At 43.0% G+C, this 20,115-nt stretch overlaps 1 protein-coding gene across 2 annotated transcripts in view; it reads left to right on the top strand.

Annotated features, from left to right (window-relative positions):
• Window positions 1–20,115, top strand: part of LOC311146188 (extended synaptotagmin-2-B-like) — a 56,814-nt gene that overhangs the window by 13,063 nt on the left and 23,636 nt on the right. For both annotated transcript variants that reach the window (XM_084182685.1, XM_084182684.1), the window contains exons 3-8: window positions 2,175–2,216; window positions 3,124–3,258; window positions 3,682–3,758; window positions 3,854–3,926; window positions 6,161–6,250; window positions 17,749–17,804. In XM_084182685.1, the coding sequence (XP_084038811.1) occupies window positions 2,175–2,216; window positions 3,124–3,258; window positions 3,682–3,758; window positions 3,854–3,926; window positions 6,161–6,250; window positions 17,749–17,804 (473 nt within the window). The remainder of the gene's footprint in view (window positions 1–2,174; window positions 2,217–3,123; window positions 3,259–3,681; window positions 3,759–3,853; window positions 3,927–6,160; window positions 6,251–17,748; window positions 17,805–20,115) is intronic.

The following is a 20,115-nucleotide window of genomic DNA, read 5'->3' as shown; positions in this document are numbered from 1 at the left end:
GTAGACTGCAAATTGACCGCAAGAAGCCCAAACAGATATAATGTTTCACTAAAACATAATAATTTCAAACCTTGCTTACATTTGTATACTATCACGTGTCTCTCAATTATGCGTGGGAATACTTGGAAACAGATTTCTTAAATTAAAATCACTTGGCGCTGATTTCCTGGTGTTTGCTATGTCCAACAATGAAAATTCCACACCAACAATTTTTTTTTTTTGGGGGGGCCAAATAAAACCACCTTGGGCATCCAGTTGTGGAACCCTGACATAGACTGACCAGGTGAAAGCTATGATCCCTTATTGATGTCACTTGTTAAATCCACTTCAATTAGTGTAGATGAACGGGAGGAGACAGGTTAAATAAAGACAAAATATTTAAGTGCCTTTGAAGGGAGTATGTTAGTAGGTGCCAGGCGTACTGGTTTGAATGTGTTAAGAACTGTAATTCTGCTGGGTTTTTCACGCTCAACAGTTTCCCGTGTGCATCAAGAATGGTCCACCACCCAAAGGACAACTTGGCACAACTGTGTGAAGCATTGGGGTCAACCTGGGCCAGCATCCTTGTGGAATGCTTTCGAGACCTTGTTGAGTCCATTCCCTGACGAACTCAGACTGATCTAAGGGCAAAGGGGGGTGCAACTCAATATTCGGAAGGTCTTCCTAATATTTTGTATACTCAGTGTATATAAAACACATGAAAATCTCATTTTTTGACTACACTAGGGCTTTAGCCTTTATTTTGACAGGACAGGGAGTCATGCTGAGACTCTTACAGATGAGCCAAACATACACATCAATACACATCAATGCTAGTTTAAGTAACACTTCACCACTACTATGATATGGTTCCTTTCATCGATGAACTGATGTAGACTGTGTCGAGTACATCATAAGGACCCTGCCCAGTGCACATTGAATTACTCGCTCTGCCTCAATATGAGCCCAGGGTTGCTCTCTGAACAGCCGAGTGTGTGTGTGAGGCGTGACTGTTTGTGCATTCCCAAAGGCGCCCTATCCCCTATATATTGCACTACTACAAAAGTAGTGCACTATATATAGGGAATAGTGTACCATTTGGGACTCAGCCTAAGCCTGCCTGCAGAAGCTCTGTCTGTCTGGTAGTTATGTAAATCCAACTGCGTATCTGTCACAGTCGACTCCCTGCCTCAGCAATCTCTGAGCGGCTTGGTGCTGTTCTCATGCTGTCAGCCTGAGACACCAATTACTTCAGCCTTGTCTGTGAATTAATGCTCAGAATCAGCCCTTTCCTCCTCTCTGAGCTTTAGATGTGCTGCTTTAAATCCACATCATCATCATAATTTTCATCTTCACCTTCCTCGTCTTTCCTAGACAGGCACAGATATCAAAGCGCTATAATAAGAAGATTTAATGTTGAGGTTTTTGTTTGGAGAAAAGTGGGAAGGGTTTTCTATCTACTCTGGTTGTGTCTATCTACTCTGGTTGTGTCTATCTACTCTGGTTGTGTCTATCTACTCTGGTTGTGTCTATCTACTCTGGTTGTGTCTATCTACTCTGGTTGTGTCTATCTACTCTGCTGTGTCTGGGCTGTGTACAGTACTGCAGATGTCAGAGGGCTCTCATATTGTTTGGGCTGTTTTGTGTACTGTAACAGTGCCTGGTTTGCCTTGAACGATTACAGGAATTGTTCAGGGAGATGACTCCAGCTGGACCTTGACCTGGATAGCGCCATAAAACACTACTACCAAACCAAACAAAAGTGAAATGTTATGTTTCATATAGGTGTAATCAGACTGTATTAGTAGTATACAATCATCATACAACTCAAGGTACGGGTGTATCCCGTTTATATAGCCAAGTTATCGTTACTATTTATTCCTTCTGTTATTATTTTGCTATTATAAAAAAAAAAAGATCTCTGCATTGTTGGGAAGGGCCCTTAAGTAAGCATTTCACTGTTAGTCTACACCTGTTTACGAAGAATGTGACACATTTGGTTTGATTCATCCTGTCAATCTGTCAGTTGTGTTACTGTCTATTGCTTCTATAGTCTTTATTGAATGTCTGTTTCAATGTCAAACACTGTTGACCAACCAGTAATGAGACATTGTTTTCATCTACCCCACAGCATCTCTTCATACAGCCCACATATTGAACGAATATGAACTGAGCCATTATTCTCTTCATTCCAGGTTCATTTTCCAGATGTGGAGAGAGTGGAATGGCTCAACAAGGTACTGAACATCTTCACTGCAGTGCGGTGTCCTACAGTACCCCAACCAGACCTGGGTTCAAAGACCATCTTTCAAATATGTTGAAAATCGTTCAAATACTTTGAGCGTTTGATCTAGACTGCCTAGAGTGCCAGATGGTTTTTGCAGTTTTGGGACTATCCTATTGGTCCATCAAGCCAGGCAAGCTCAGTCAAGCACAGATAACGTATTTGAAATGATTTCAAATAGTATTTGAACCCGGTCTAATACCAACTTTCCCTGCTCTAGATAATTGTTACTGTGTGGAGGCAGGAAGGCGGGCGGGAGCGGGCAGCAGCCTCTTATAAATAGGCCCTTATCTGGAGCTCTGCTAACCCAGCTCCAGTACCAGCCTCTCTGGGGACCCTTCGAACTCCAGGAAGTGGGAGGAGCCATTACTCTTACAGTTACTACTGTAAAAAACAGACTTATAGGGATTTAGTCCACAATGTTTTAAAGACACATTAGATAATAAAACGAGAAAAGTCTGTTTTCATGACCTCTATTTGTTCTGCAGGAGTGTTATAGATGCTATTGTTTTTGTAGTAGGCTTATGTGGTAAGGAGCTCATGCGTCAGTACTTAAAGTAGAGCCCATAAACTACAGTAGGGCCACACCCAAACCAAATAGATGTGTCAGTTGAGGTAATGGTATGTGTGGTAGGCAATTATGAGGGCATTTCCTACCTGTTATCTATGACAAAATTATGCTAAGAATTTTCCCTCTGGGATTAAGAAAGTATTTCTTATCTTTAATTCAACAGTTAGTCTTATTAAATCAAACCATACAGAGAACAGGGCCATTACCTGTGTAGTGTCTCTGGCAGATATTGAGCTTTGAGAATATGACCTGTGTAACCCTGAGTCTTCCTCTCTGTCTCCCTCCCCAGACAGTGAAACAGATGTGGCCGTACATCTGTCAGTTTGTTGACAAGCTGTTCAGAGAGACCATTGAGCCGGCTGTGAAGGGGGCTAACGCTCACCTCAGCTCCTTCTGCTTCACCAAGATCGACATGGGGGACAAGGTGAGACTGAGGCATTTAGATATGCATGTATGTTTCCAGTGATGAGTTATGCGGTCAATGTTACTGTTAGTTATGTTCCCAATGGTATGTCAAGCAGTGTGGAAAGTGTTCTATATCTTGTTATATACTGTAGGTGTTTAGTCTGTATAATATAGTTCATAGGTGTTTATTGTTGTGTTTACAGTCATTAGCCATATCAACAATGTCCAGCAATTTTTCCTGCATGTAAGTTTTCAAACTTGTTAACCTTGTAAGGGAACTTAGGGAACACATGCTTGAAGTATGGTTGGACAAGCAGTTTTCCTCTTTGGGTTTGAGCATGCAGAGTCACCTGTCAACCAGTGGGTCCTGCTTTGTCATCCTATCCTCTCCCCCCTCTCTCTCCCTCTCTCCCTTCATCTTTCTCTCCTTCTCTCTCTACAGCCACTAAGGGTGAACGGGGTCAAAGTGTACACTGAGAATGTGGACAAACGACAGATTATAATGGACCTGGAGATTAGGTATAGTCACATGCACTGTGGTTCAATTTGGAGATACTTGTTATTTTTTTATATCATTGTATATCAAGACATATTGGTTTTGTTGATCTTTTCAGCTTTGTTGGGAATACAGAGATTGATGTTGACATCAAGAAATACTACTGCAGAGCTGGTATAAAAAGTATACAGGTAGAGTCATTTTTTGTATACCAAACACTACTTTCTATTCAGAAATGTTGTGACTTTCTCCCACTATTAAGTTGATATACCAGACCTCCCAAGCTTGATGAAAATCTGTCTGGTGCATGAGACTAACCATTAGCCACCTCCATATTTGGCTATGCATTATGTAAACTACTGGTTTTTCTTTCTTCACATAATATGTTGACACTTCATAAATAAGTGTGAAAGGTGATTATACAATATTGCAAGAGGTTGCCCTTACAAACCACCAGCATATTTGCTGTTCAGAGATCAGAGAGAGAGACAGTTGTATGCAGGGTAGCCTACAGTAATCATTGCGAACCCATTCTGATTGGCCAGATTTGAGACTGCAGTCTCAGGTGGTCTATGTGTCCATTCTAGTAGGCTGTTTTGGAATCAGTCCAGATTTCAGGCGGTTTTGTTGGCTCCTAAAAGATGACTGGCTTTTCACTGTAACCAGTTGTGTTCAGAATGAAGCCCTTATACGAAATTGCGGATTGCCACATTTGTTTTGTTTTGATTCTGATCAAGCTACTGTTTTGAGTAAACGTGAGAATAAGACTACATAGGAGTATGGTTATCGAAAATGTCCTATATTTCCATTGCAATTTAATAAATGTAATGGCAAAATGTAGATTTCCACCTAAATAGACATACCCAAAAGTAACTGCTATTCATGTGTAATTACATGATTCTGACATGAATATTTGGAAAGAAGACATCTGGGAGATTATAAGGAAATTATCAGAAGATAGATAGGAGTTACACACATAGTTCAGAATACACAAGATCAAGCACACACAAAATAACCGTTTTTGATTATCTTTCATTGACAAGCTATAACTAAATTATTGATGACTAGAGCTGGAAACACATCAGATGGCTTCCACAACATGTGAACAATTTCAGAAAAAAAATGGGATTGATAGACCTAACAACTAGAAATGGGCAGATGTTTTAGTAAGTGGTGTCAGGTGTGGTCACGGGACGTTTCCAAGTGTCCCTAAACTTCTCCAAGGTGGCATATGTCTATAAATTAGATAATTCCAGTGCTATTACATACTCACTCAAACATTGTGGTGGTGTTATGGGGTATCCAGGGTACATTCAAGTGTCCTTTCAACCTCTCCAAAGTGTCTGAATGTGGTAATTGCACTGTTTTTGCACACTGGATGTTAAAAGGTTCTAAGCCTTGCTTTGTCCCACCCAGGTCAACTGCATATCACTGGAAAGCTTATCTCATTGGCTACAAGACTGTCAAGGTGGCATAGTAGCCAATCCCCTGTGTAATGGATGGCTACAGCGCGTAAGCAGGCAACATTATATTTTTGATGCGCAAAGATATAGTCACTCGGTGGACATTCGATGTTGCCTTTAAGTCATACATCATCAGATAACATTGGCAATAGGCTAGATTTGTTCCTACCGACATAAGGATTAATTTGATACCCCCCATGTAGCTATAGCTCAAACACAGACCACATCGAAGCTTACCTTGTAAGATGTTTGGTGAAAACGTTGTGTAAAATTAACATTTTGACTCTCGGGGCTGGTGATCAATAACGGTAGGTCACAGGCAGACAAATAAGATATCCTCATGATCTGTGGAGTCGTGGCTTTTGGTGTGTATCAACGTATTCCATGTTTATTTTGTTTATGCTTCACAACTCTAACCGGAATGTAGGTAGCAGCCATCTTGAAATGAAGTCATCGGCTCGGACTGCCCTTATAAATGTATGCCCATATATGGTAGTAAGTCACACCAAAGATTTGAAGTCACCGATCAACAGCCAAGATACTCAGCTTTCCGCAGATACCCTGCTTTTGCAGATAGGGACTACCGTTCTCATACCAGACTGAATTGAATAAAAAAATCTAATAGGGTCCCCAAATATGAGGACTTTACATTTAAGATTAAGGGATGACTCTGTGTTTAATTGCTTGCGCTTGCAACCAAATTTGGAGCTCTAGACAGTCTCTACATTTCTGAGTAAAGAGTCACTTCAGTCAGGATGGATACTAATGGAAGCAGTGGAACATTTAGTAATACAACTCAGGTCAGACTTTTCCTTGAGACAACAAGAAGACAGTAATTTGTGAAATAGATTAATCAAAAGTGAATTGTACCACTGTTTCCTATGTAATAAGAAAGATACCTCTAAATTGTATGTTACAATGCTCTGCAATCAAAAAGTCACTGATTGGCATGTTTTCTGCAGCTTCACGGTGTCTTGAGGGTCGTGATGGAGCCCCTGCTCGGAGACATGCCATTGATCGGAGCCCTGTCCGTTTTCTTCCTGAAGAAGCCTGTAAGTATTGGCAGCCATTTTGACATATTCTAGAACTACTGCAGTGGTTTGAACCTCTGAGGAGGCAATGGTCAGCAGACAGCTGGATGTGAAGGACTTTGTATTGAGCTCCTGTTCCAGAAAGCCCATTCCCACCAAGCCTAATTATAATTAGGCTGCAACCCAAATGGCTACCAATTCCCTATATAGTGCACTACTTTTGATGGGCCCTGGACAAAAGTAGTGCACTTTATAGGGAATAGTGTGCCATTTGAGACACAGCCTTAGTCCACACCCTGCTCTTTAACTGCTGTCTTCCTGTGGGTCAGCATCTGTTATAGATTGAGGGTTTGATATGGGGTCCCTTAGGAGGATGATACATTCCAGTAAAAGGACAAGGGAGGGGGCACTGTAGCTTCCTGTTGGATTCATTACAACTGAAAAGATAATGAACTGTGGTACATTAGCTTGGATATGTTTCCTAGACAGGTAATAATAGTTTCAGGTACTGTGTTGATTACCAGTCCAGTAGTCACTCGTCATTTATCTTTTTGACAATAGATGTTTTATTTTTAGTGATGTGAAGTTATGGGTCTCAAAGAGCATTGCTGTGTTGTTATTCTCAAGATATGGGTCGTCTAGGCTCTGTGTCTGGGAAGTATCGCCTCTGTGTCTGGGTCATATCGCCTCTGTGTCTGGGTGGGGAGAGCAGATTGGCTTTATTTTAAGTCTCCTCTGTGCTCTTATGCAGTCGAGGCTGCGTCTTTCTCATTGGGTAGGATTTATATAGATTTTCCTCCATGAGGAACTATGCTCATTGCCTTATTATTACTCATTAAAGGTCTATGGTAAATCAGCCGGACATCCAGTCTATACCATCTTATATAACTCTCCCCTCTTGGCCTAATACATCTTAACCCCTTAATGAACTAGAGTCAGTTAGTGTTGGTCCAATGAATTATTTCTTGCCAGTTAGTTAAGCTTGATAATCTTCACACAGACTCAACCCTTACAGTCCAGTCCTGCTAGTCTTGATGACTACAATAGTATCCCGTATTTTCCCAGCCAGTCTATAACTGTACGCGCATTGTAAAACATAATCCAATTCACTGTTAGTATCAGAGCTGTGATGCACTTACAGTGGGGCAAAAAAGTATTTAGTCAGCCACTATTTGTGCAAGTTCTCCCACTTAAAAAGATGAGAGAGGCCTGTAATTTTCATCATAGGTACACGTCAACTATGAAAGACAAATTGAGAAAAAAAAATCCAGAAAATCACATTGTAGGATTTTTTATGAATTTATTTGCAAATTATGGTGGAAAATAAGTATTTGGTCACCTACAAACAAGCAAGATTTCTGGCTCTCACAGACCTGTAACTTCTTCTTTAAGAGGCTCCTCTGTCCTCCACTCGTTACCTGTATTAATGGCATCTGTTTGAACTTGTTATCAGTATAAAAGACACCTGTCCACAACCTCAAACAGTCACACTCCAAACTCCACTATGGCCAAGACCAAAGAGCTGACAAAGGACACCAGAAACAAAATTGTAGACCTGCACCAGGCTGGGAAGACTGAATCTGCAATAGGTAAGCAGCTTGGTTTGAAGAAATCAACTGTGGGAGCAATTATTAGGAAATGGAAGACATACAAGACCACTGATAATCTCCCTCGATCTGGGGCTCCACGCAAGATCTCACCCCGTAGGGTCAAAATGATCACAAGAACGGTGAGCAAAAATCCCAGAACCACACGGGGGGACCTAGTGAATGACCTGCAGAGAGCTGGGACCAAAGTAACAAAGCCTACCATCAGTAACACACTACGCCGCCAGGGACTCAAATCCTGCAGTGCAGGACGTGTCCGCCTGCTTAAGCCAGTAAATGTCCAGGCCTGTCTGAAGTTTGCTAGAGTGCATTTGGATGATCCAGAAGAGGATTGGGAGAATGTCATATGGTCAGATGAAACCAAAATATAACTTTTTGGTAAAAACTCAACTCGTCGTGTTTGGAGGACAAAGAATGCTGAGTTGCATCCAAAGAACACCATACCTACTGTGAAGCATGGGGGTGGAAACATCATGCTTTTGGGCTGTTTTTCTGCAAAGGGACCAGGACGACTGATCCGTGTAAAGGAACGAATGAATGGGGCCATGTATCGTGAGATTTTGAGTGAAAACCTCCTTCCATCAGCAAGGGCATTGAAGATGAAACGTGGCTGGGTCTTTCAGCATGACAATGATCCCAAACACACCGCCCGGGCAATGAAGGAGTGGCTTCGTAAGAAGCATTTCAAGGTCCTGGAGTGGCCTAGCCAGTCTCCTGATCTCAACCCCATAGAAAATCTTTGGAGGGAGTTGAAAGTCTGTGTTGCCCAGCGACAGCCCCAAAACATCACTGCTCTAGAGGAGATCTGCATGGAGGAATGGGCCAAAATACCAGCAACAGTGTGTGAAAACCTTGTGAAGACTTACAGAAAACGTTTGACCTGTGTCATTGCCAACAAAGGGTATATAACAAAGTATTGAGAAACTTTTGTTATTGACCAAATACTTATTTTCCACCATAATTTGCAAATAAATTCATTAAAAATCCTACAATGTGATTTTCTGGATTTTTTTCCCTCATTTTGTCTGTCATAGTTGACGTGTACCTATGATGAAAATTACAGGCCTCTCTCATCTTTTTAAGTGGGAGAACTTGCACAATTGGTGGCTGACTAAATACTTTTTTTCCCCACTGTATATAGTATAATACAGTACCGTTTGAATAGATATGTTGCATCAGGGATAGAGACTGTCATCATCCCTATAAACACAGACCAGGCTGAGGCAGATCCACAGTAACTATCTGTTATTTCCCCCTGATGTAGTCAGAGGTCTGGTTAGAAGTCCTGGGATAAAGACTGGGGTGTAATGAGAGTCCTTTCGAGTGGCAGACGTCTAAGTCTTATTTTAGCCTCTGGAGCTCTGCTACTTCTCCTCAGCTGGACTGTTTTTAACCTGGTCCAAGATCTGTTTGTGCTGTCTTGACAGATCTGGGACCAGGCTAAACTGCTATAGAGCCCATGGTGCTTCTCCACGATGGCCTCTGACCTGTAGTCCAGTCATGGAGACTTTCTTAAGAATGAATGAAAGGTCCACCCCTCTACCCTGTCTCGAATTTGTATTGAATTTACCGCCCCTTGAAGAAGCTATTACCTGTAAAGCGCCATACCTTCATACTCCCCCTCTACCCTGACAGACAGTCTATCTGTCCCCTGAGTTGTGTACATGTTTGTTCTCCAAGCTACCATCAGTGAGGTATCTGACACCCTTTAGGACTGGCTGGGGGCGAGGGAGGAGCGTGCCAAGAGTGTGGTGGAAACATGAGCGGCGTTGCTGTGGTTACGTAGCGTAGCGGCTGTGTGTTTGAAAGTAAAGTAGAGCAGTGCAGCCAGGCTAAAAGGCCTCACCAGGACGGTTTGATGCTGCAGCATTCTCTTGCCATGCGGTCATAACCAAATAGGAAACCACCTTTTCTTTCCACTGGCTAACGGAGGATATTTGTTCAATCCATGTAATTAGAGCGAGATACCTATCATGTGCTCTCATCTATAAACAGCACTGAATGTTGTTGTTGTTAAAACAATTATCTTTGGATAATCAATGTTTTTTACTGGTACTAGGTGGTTGTTGTTAGGAGTTATGACTTAGCCTAGTTAGTATAGCCAGGTACAGTATGTTCCTGTGTTATACAGAAGGCTTAGTGACAGTGCCTGTGCAGAAGCCCCTGCCTGTTCATGTTTGTCTGTTCCTGTAAACGCTGGCACGGTGTGGTGGTGTGGTCTATTCTGAAGACTAAGTGGTGAACGCAGGAAGTGCACGCACACTCTACCACCCCGCCCTGCCTCACCAGATAAAAGCCGGCAGTGCTTTGTTTTGCTGTGCAGCCTAAGTGTCAGTCAGCCAGCCACTGCTTTTTATATCCCTACTGCAGTCAGTCAGAACAATGGAGCAGGCTGTAAAACAGGCAGTAAAACTCATTTGGGTCAATATCAGGAGACAGGAAAATCATATAAATGCCCTGCACATGTCTTCAACAAATGCTGAGAGCATCGTCACCTGATGCTCACAATCTGATGTTCCTTCTCGTCATCACTATCTAACGTTCCTTCGTGTGTCCTGTTTTTTTGTTGTGTAATTTTGGGTAAGGCATCATGTGCCACTCATTGCATGACAAGACAACAAGGAGATATACAGTGAGCTCCAAATGTTTTGGGACAGTGACACCATTTTTTTTGTTTTGGCTCTTTACTGTAGCATTTTGGATTTGAAATGATACAATGGCTATGAGGTTAGCTTTCATTTGAGGGTATTTTCATACATATCAGGTGAACCGTTTAGAAATTACAGAACTTTTTGTACATAGTCCCCCCATTTTAAGGGACCAAAAGTATTGTTAAAAATTCATTTATGTTTATTAAAGTAGTAAAAAGTTATGTATTTGGTCCCATATTCATAGCATGCCACGACTACATCAAGCTTGTGAATAATGATGATTGAGAAAGTTACACACAAACAAAATTCATACGCTAACCTCTCACCATTACAATAACAGGAGACGTTAGCATTTTTGGGGGGGTATGATATTTGTGCGTCTAACTTTCTCACTCATCATTATTCAAGATTCATTCAGGATTATCTGTAATCATGGTAGCATCCACATTAATGTAGAGGTGTTTAGAAACATATTCTATTCTTATTTACAATGAAAGTGTCACGCCCTGACTCAGGGGACGCTTATATGTTGAGTCAGGGTGTGTATATTCCTTGTTATGTTTGGTCTTTGTTTGTCGATCTAGTATGTATGGTTCTATGTTGGCCGGTGTGGTTCCCAATCAGAGGCACCTGTCGTTCGTTGTCTCTGATTGGGGACCATACTTAGCACTAGTGGGTTGTGGGATCTATTGGCACTAGTGGGTTGTGGGATCTTGTTCCGTGTAAGGTTTGTTGTGTGTTACCTTAGGACTTCACGTGTCGTTGGTTTATTGTTTTGTCGTGTGTTTATTTAGTTTAATAAACATGTACGCATTTCACGCTGCGCCTTGGTCTGACCCGTCCTTCAACGAACGTGACAGAAGATCCCACCAAACGAGGACCAAGCAGCGTGTTCAGGAGAAGACAGCCTGGACCTGGGAGGAGATCCTGGATGGTAAGGGATCCTGGACTTGGGAGGAGATTCAGGCTGGGATGGATCGCCGTCCTTGGTAGGAGACAGTGGTGGCCCGGTATAGAGAGGAGAAACGGCGCCAACAGTGCCGACGACGGGGGCACATGGTGTGGACGACGAGGCAGCAGGAGGCCGTTAAAGGGCGGGTCTGCAGGTTAGGAGAGGAGGCCACCATGTTACGGGGGCTATTGGTTCAGAGGGAGCAGGAGTTATTTGGTCAGAGGGAGGTGCTACAGGAGGCTAAGAGGGAGAAGGAAAGTGTAGAGGCACGGTGAGAGGAGCTGGTTAGGCAGCAGAAGGAGCGGGGGTTAATAAAGGAACCCAGTCCTGCTCCTCGCACCAAGCAAGTGGTGCGTGTTCCCAGTACGGCCCGACCCGTTCCTGCTCCCCGCACCAAGCCTGTGGTGCGCGTCACCAGCCCGGCCCGGCCCGTTCCTGCTCCTCGCACCAAGCCAGTGGTGCGCGTCGCCAGCCCGGCCCGGCCTGTTCCTGCTCCTCGCACCAAGCCAGCCCGGCCCGTCCTGTTCCTGCTCCTCGCACCAAGCCAGTGGTGCGCGTCGCCAGCCTGGCCCGGCCTGTTCCTGCTCCTCGCACCAAGCCAGTGGTGCGCGTCGCCAGCCCGGCCCGGCCTGTTCCTGCTCCTCGCACCAAGCCAGTGGTGCGCGTCGCCAGTCCGGCCCGGCCCGTTCCTGCCCCTCGCACCAGACCAGTGGTGCGTTTGTCCAGTCCGGCACGGCCCGTGCCCGTTCCACCGGTGCCTGATCCGCACCGGTCAGCTGCTCCACTCCGGAGCCAGAGCAGTCCGCTCCACCGGTGCCTGATCCAGTTCCGGTCAGCCGTTCCACTCCGGAGCCAGAGCAGTCCGCTCCACCGGTGCCTGATCCAGCTCCGGTCAGCTGCTCCAGTCCAGACCATGACGTCAGCCCCTCTCCAGGTTCGGGGTCTCCCACACCAGGGTCCAGACAGGGCCTGGCGTAGGGTGGGAGGAAGGAGAGGGGAAGCAGCGGCTCCAGACCAGACCAGGGGCGCAACAGGGAGGCGGAGAGTGAGAGGTCGTCACGCCCCGAGCCGGATCCGCCTCCGAGGCGGATTGCCCACCCGGCCCCTACCCTGTTATGTTTATGTTGTGCGGTCGGAGTCCGCACCTTTGGGGGGGTACTGTCACGCCCTGACTCAGGGGATGCTTATATGTTGAGTCAGGGTGTGTATATTCTTTGTTGTGTATGTTCTATGTTGTATATTCTAGTATGTGTGGATCTATGTTGGCCGGTGTGGTTCCCAATCAGAGGCAGCTGTCGCTCGTTGTCTCTGATTGGGGACCATACTTAGGCAGCCTATTGGCACTAGTGGGATGTGGGATCTTGTTCCGTGTAAGGTTTGTTGTGTGTTACCTTAGGACTTCACGTGTCGTTGGTTTATTGTTTTGTCGTGTGTTTATTTAGTTTAATAAACATGTACGCATTTCACGCTGCGCCTTGGTCTGACCCGTCCTTCAACGAACGTGACAGAAAGTGACTCCAAAATGACACAATACATTATTTACCATTCATTTCTATCCAACAAATGTGTAGAGTCACAAGGTTGATGTAGTCATTGCGTGCGATGAATATGGGACCAAATACTTAACTTTTTACTACTTTAATACACATGTAAGTGAATTTGTCCCAATACTTTTGGTCACCTAAAATGGGAGGGGTATGTACAAAAAGTGCTGTAATTTCTAAATGGTGAAATACCCTCAAATTAAAGCTGACAGTCTGCACTTTAACCTCATAGTTATTGTATAATTTCAAATTGCTGGAGGGCAAAGAAAAACTAAAAATGAGTCACTGTCCCAATACTTTCGGAGCTCACTGTAGGTGTGAATCAGCCTTTGTTCTCTGTGAAGTCGGTTCAGTTCACTCTTCCTGGTTGTATGTAGGCATGCTTCTCATTTAAACATTACTGGGTTGGCTTGGGCTCATGTTACCAGAATTGAGGATGCCTGAGTTCTCTGGATTGATTTTAAAAGTTGAATAATATGATCACACTACAGCACAATGTGTCGTGTTCAGCTTGTGAAGCTAGGGCTAGGTTATATTAGAGCTTTATGGGAAAGAATGTTGCTGTGTTGCAGTCAGACTACAATCGTGTCAAAGCTTGTGCCTGCAGCTACTTGTTTTGATGTGGGAGAATACATGTTTGAATGTCACCTCTTGTCTCTTGAAAATGTCAGTTGACAATTGAACAAACATAAATGATTGACAAGCCTGAATTTAGCCGTAGGCTATATTACGCTCTCTCGTTCCTTAGACACACATTTATACGGTATTTTTCAGCTGTACTTGAACAGCTTTATTCTTCATACTAAACACGTCTGTGCTTATGTATGCTACAAGTCAAATCCTCATCTTAAATCACCCACATGTTGACATTCTGATCTGCTTAATGGCCTGTTTCTCAGCTTTGCAGATATTCTTAAGTGAGCAGCTTAAACGTGAACAAAGTTAGAAACGTAATCTCACCCTGTGTCCCCTGACACACACACACACACACACACATCCCACAGTTCAGAGGCATATCCCTGATCACTGGCACATGAGACATGACATCATATTACCCCATGTTTGGTTTACTTTATTTTGTAACCATGACAACTGGTAGACTGTTGGAGCTAGGAACACAAGCATTTCACTACACCTGCAATAACATCTGCTAAATATGTGGATGCGACCAATAAAATGTGATTTGATTTGACTAATAACAGTCCTTTTATGGTAAATAGGTTTCGACTATCCTAAATGATGTGGTAGGTAACGTTAACGTGACAATGCCTTGATTCTTATCTAGAATTGGTTTAGGCCTACACTCCCTATTCAAACACTATGTCTGTCAATGGTTTTGTTTTTAGATCATGTGAACACTAAGTTGTCTGAAAACAAGTTAATTTGATGTGCCAGGTAATGGGCATAGATTGCTTAACTATCATAAAGTTTTCTTGATTGCAACTATGACTCATAAAGTAAGAGAGTGTAGCCTAGATGGAGACATTCAGTGCCCTATGATTCAGTGGGCAGGACTCCTGGCTTGGTTACTGGCACAGAGAAAGACATGGGCTGCATCCCAAATGGATGCAAAAGTAATGCACTATATAGGGAATAGGGTGCCATTTGGGGTGCACCCATGGTGTTTCACCATACCAGCCAGACTAACCCAGTGACATAGCTAGCCAGGTCACGGGGCTACGTTCCCATAGACTGTCACGACACAGCATTCTCAGAGAGTTTGATTCCTTCGTTTATGACCCTGGAACACTGTCCAAGCCTACACTCATTCCTGAGCCTACTAAATGTTTGTCATTGTGCGGAGTGGTTTTGCAATCTGTGTAGTATTGTGATGCTGCAGTGCACTGTTGCTGCTCACAGACTCATTGTCCTGAAAACTTCTAGTTGGCGTTACAATATTTGTTTTGTAATCCAATCCACACAAAGGGCACTTTATTCCCTGGTAAAAAGCCCTGGTCAACAGTAGTGCAAATGACTACATATGGAAAAGGGTGCCATTTGGGATACAGACTATGCTTGCCACATACTGTACAGCCTACAGTCCTCCCTGGATAAGAGCGTCTGCTAAATGACGTATTGATTACGTCAACAGTTACTGATACGGTATAGTTTGCCCTTTTGTAGTGAGAATCTTAGAAGCCTTATATCTGTTTCCCGGGCCTGTACTGTATTGCATTATGTTTGACAATGCTCATTTCTGCTCTAGACAGCACATTTAAAGTTAATGTCCGTGTTCACTGTTCAGGTCAAAGTAATAACTGTTTTACCAAATACTGGAGCAGTCATTTTTAGCGGTCTTCAAAGATATGACATGATAAAAGTAGATAATGTCTTCTATAGTAAAGTATAAATCATTGCCTTGCTCTGGAAATGTCAGTTAGAACCAACTCAAATTAATGTATTTTGGGGAGTTTTTTTTTTTTCTGCTGTGAATCAATGCACTGTTGTTTTATTAGGAAACTGTACTCATCATGGACTGAGAGGTTTCATTAGTTGTTGAGCTGCTTCCAAGTTACTGCATTTTAGCCATCGGAAATTCCTCTTCTCCTGATAATGATTCACTGAGAACCGATCTTAAAGTGCTTTGAAATTACTCCCTTTGTTTTGACTTTGATTTACTATATGTCTACTCTATTGCTTCCCCTATTAAAACGGAGCTAACTCATCAATGTCAAATGTCGATTAGTCTCTATTTTCTCAGTTTTGCAAATGTTTATGCTTTGTTAAACTTGTATGTAACAATTTGAACGATTGCTATTGCACCTATTGTGTCTGGCTATTCTGTCCTAATTTCTAATCAGTTCATTACATTTGATTACAATGATTAGATAGATGAGAACAGTAGCTGGATTAAAACCTCATAAAGATGTGCTGCAGTAGCTGTATCATTCAGTGCTTAGGAGACCAGTGATGCAGACCAAGGCAGTGAGGGAAAAAAGTATTTGATCCCCTGCTGATTTTGTACGTTTGCCCACTGACAAAGAAATTATCAATCTATAATTTTAATGGTAGGTTTATTTGAACAGCGAGAGACAGAATAACAACAAAGACATCCAGAAAAACACATGTCAAAAATGTTATAAATTGATATGAATTTTAATGAGGGAAATAAGTATTTGACCCCCTATCAATCAGAAAGATTTCTGGCTCCCAGGTGTCTTTTATACAGGTAACGAGCTGAGATTAGGAGCGCGCTCTTAAATGGAGTGCTCCTAATCTCAGTTTGTTACCTGTATAAAAGATACTTGTCCACAGAAGCAATCAATCAATAAGATTCCAAACTCTCCACCATGGCCAATACCAAATAGCTCTCCAAGGATGTCAGGGACAAGATTGTAGACCTACACAAGGCTGGAATGGGCTACAAGACCATCGCCAAGCAGCTTGGTGAGAAGGTGACAACAGTTGGTGCGATTATTTGCAAATGGAAGAAACACAAAAGAACTGTCAATCTCCCTCGGCCTGGGGCTCCATGCAAGATCTCACCTCGTGGAGTTGCAATGATCATGAGAATGGTGAGGAATCAGCCCAGAACTACATGGGAGGATCTTGTCAATGATCTCAAGGCAGCTGGGACCATAGTCACCAAGAAAACAATTGGTAACACACTACGCCATGAAGGACTGAAATCCTGCAGCGCCCGCAAGGTCCCCCTGCTCAAGAAAGCACATATACAGGGCCGTCTGAAGTTTGCCAATGAACATCTGAATGATTCAGAGGAGAACTGAGTGAAAGTGTTGTGGTCAGATGAGACCAAAATCGAGCTCTTTGGCATCAACTCAACTCGCCGTGTTTGGAGGAGGAGGAATGCTGCCTATGACCCCAACAACACCATCCCCACCATCAAACATGGAGGTGGAAACATTATGCTTTGGGGGTGTTTTTCTGCTAAGGGGACAGGACAACTTCACCGCATCAAAAGGACGATGGACGGGGCCATGTACCGTCAAATCTTTCCCTCAGCCAGAGCATTGAAAATGGGTCATGGATGGGTATTCCAGCATGACAATGACCCAAAACTCACGGCCAAGGCAACAAAGGAGTGGCTCAAGAAGAAGCACATTAAGGTCCTGGAGTGGCCTAGCCAGTCTCCAGACCTTAATCCCATAGAAAATATGTGGGGAGCTGAAGGTTCGAGTTGCCAAACGTCAGCCTCGAAACCTTAATGACTTGGAGAAGATCTGCAAAGAGGAGTGGAACAAAATCCCTCCTGAGATGTGTGCAAACCTTGTGGCCAACTACAAGAAACGTCTGACCTCTGTGATTGGCAACAAGGGTTTTGCCACCAAGTACTAAGTCATGTTTTGCAGAGGGGTCAAATACTTATTTCCCTCATTAAATTGCAAATCAATATATAACAATTTTTCTGGATTTTTTTGTTGTTATTCTGTCTCTTACTGTTCAAATAAACCTACCATTAAAATTACAGACTATTCATGTATTTGTCAGTGGGCAAACGTACAAAATCAGCAGGAGATCAAATACTTTTTTCCCTCACTGTACATGTCCTCTCTGCATTAGTGTACTGAAATAGCCAGTCTTATTGATTAGCAGGGCCATGGAGCAGGCTGCTGCCCTCCTATTGAGAATGCTCCCCCTAAGTTCAGAGTACAAGGACAGGAACTAGTTGTGGAATCACTTACTAAATTAAATGACTGTAAAATGACTTGTGTTTGTGGTCCACAACATGTGCTCCTTGTATGGGGTTATCAAAGTTGTAGTTTTTTCTCTGTCACTTAAGGCATGTTTTCTTTTTTTCTTCCAGTTGCTGGATATAAACTGGACAGGCCTCACAAATATGCTGGACATTCCAGGCTTGAAGTAAGTGACAACTGCATGATTGCAAACCCTGCTTGTAATGGGTCTCGATTACATAGCTTCTGTCACCACTACCACACCCTTCTCTCTCTCTCTCTCTCTCTATCTCTCTCTCTCTCTCTCTCTCTCTCTCTATAATATCGGTATATTTGATATTGACGATATATTGTGAAGAGCAGGACAATGTATTGTGATGTGCAAGACTATACTCTATTTGAACTTTACAAATCAAAACTGTGCAGATTTATCAGTTAGCCTGTATTAATATGCTGAAAATGAAGTCTAAATGAATGAACTAAGCCTAATTTTTTCACAATTTGCACAGTCTGGGATTATTTTATAATTAGCGGCGCTAAATGATTATATCGGATATCTCGACATTTGGAGTAACATATCGTAGAAGAGGTCTCCCCAAATATCACCCAATCCTGGTGTGGTTTAGAACTGGCCTAACCCCCATTATAAACTGTGTGGTTCCAGCCCTGAATGCTGATTGGCTGACAGCCGTGGTATATCAGACCGTATACCACGGGTATGACAAAACATTTATTTTTACTGCTCTAATTACGTTGGTAATCAGTTTATAATAGCAATAAGGCACCTCAGGGGTTTGTGGTATATGGCCAATATACCACGGCTAAGGGCTGGATCCAGACACTCCGTGTTGCGTGGTGCTTATGAACAGCCCTTAGCAGTGGTATATTGGCCATATACCACACCCCCACATGCCTTATTGTTTAAATATACAGTTGAAGTCGGAAGTTTACATACACCTTAGCCAAATACATTTAAACTCAGTTTTTCACAATTCCTGACATTTAATCCTAGTAAAAATTCCCTGTTTTAGGTCAGTTAGGATCACCACTTTATTTTAAGAATGTGAAATGTCAGAATAATAGTAGAGAGAATGATTTATTTCAGCTTTTATTTCTTTCATTACATTCCCAGTGGGTCAGAAGTTTACATACACTCAATTAGTATTTGGCAGCATTGCCTTTATGTTGTTTAACTTGGGTCAAACGTTTCGGGTAGCCTTCCACAAGCTTCCCACAATAGGTTGGGTGAATTTTGGCCCATTCCTCCTGACAGAGCTGGTGTAACTGAGTCAGGTTTGTAGGCCTCCTTGCTCGCACACGCTTTTTCAGTTCTGCCCACAAATGTTCTATAGGATTGAGGTCAGGGCTTTGTGATGGCCACTCCAATACCTTGACTTTGTTGTCCTTAAGCCATTTTGTCACAACTTTGGAAGTATGCTTGGGGTCATTGTCCATTTGGAAGACCCATTTGCGACCAAGCTTTAACTTCATGACTGATGTTTTGAGATGTTGCTTCAATATATCCACATAATTTTCCTTCCTCATGATGCCATCTATTTTGTGAAGTCCACCAATCCCTCCTCCAGCAAAGCACCCCCACAGCATGATGCTGCCACCCCCGTGCTTCACGGTTGGGATGGTGTGCTTTGGCTTGCAAGCAACCTCCTTTTTCCTCCAAACATAATGATGGTCATTATGGCCAAACAGTTCTATTTTTGTTTCATCAGACCAGAGGACATTTCTCCAAAAAGTAAGATCTTTGTCCCCATGTGCAGTTGCAAATCGTAGTCTGGCTTTTTTATGGCGGTTTTGGAGCAGTGGCTTCTTCCTTGCTGAGCGGCCTTTCAGGTTATGTCGATATAGGACTCGTTTTACTGTGGATATAGATACTTTTGTACCTGTTTCCTCCAGCATCTTCACAAGGTCCTTTGCTGTTGTTCTGGGATTTATTTGCACTTTTCGCACCAAAGTACGTTCATCTCTAGGAGACAGAACGCGGCTCCTTCATGAGCGGTATGACGGCTGCGTGGTCCCATGGTGTTTATACTTGCGTACTATTGTTTGTACAGATGAACGTGGTACCTTCAGGCGTTTGGAAATTGCTCCCAAGGATGAACCAGACTTGTGGAGGTCTACCATTTTTTTTCTGAGGTCTTGGCTGATTTCTTTTGATTTTCCCATGATGTCAAGCAAAGAGGCACTGAGTTTGAAGGTAGGCCTTGAAATACATCCACAGGTACACCTCCAATTGACTCAAATGATGTCAATTAGCCTATCAGAAGCTTCTAAAGCCATGACATCATTTTCTGGAATTTTCCAAGCTGTTTAAAGGCACAGTCAACTTAGTGTATGTCAACTTCTGACCCACTGGAATTGTGATACAGTGAATTATAAGTTAAATGATCTGTCTGTAAACAATTGTTGGAAAAATTACTTGTGTCATGCACAAAGTAGATGTCCTAACCAACTTGCCAAAACTATAGTTTGTTAACAAGACA

Source organism: Coregonus lavaretus (genome assembly GCF_964263955.1).
Source record: "Coregonus lavaretus genome assembly, chromosome: 19".
In the NCBI taxonomy this organism is placed as follows: Eukaryota; Metazoa; Chordata; class Actinopteri; order Salmoniformes; family Salmonidae; genus Coregonus; species Coregonus lavaretus.
The sequence above is the reverse complement of the archived record's forward strand: the minus strand, read 5'-3'. Positions and strand labels throughout refer to the sequence as shown.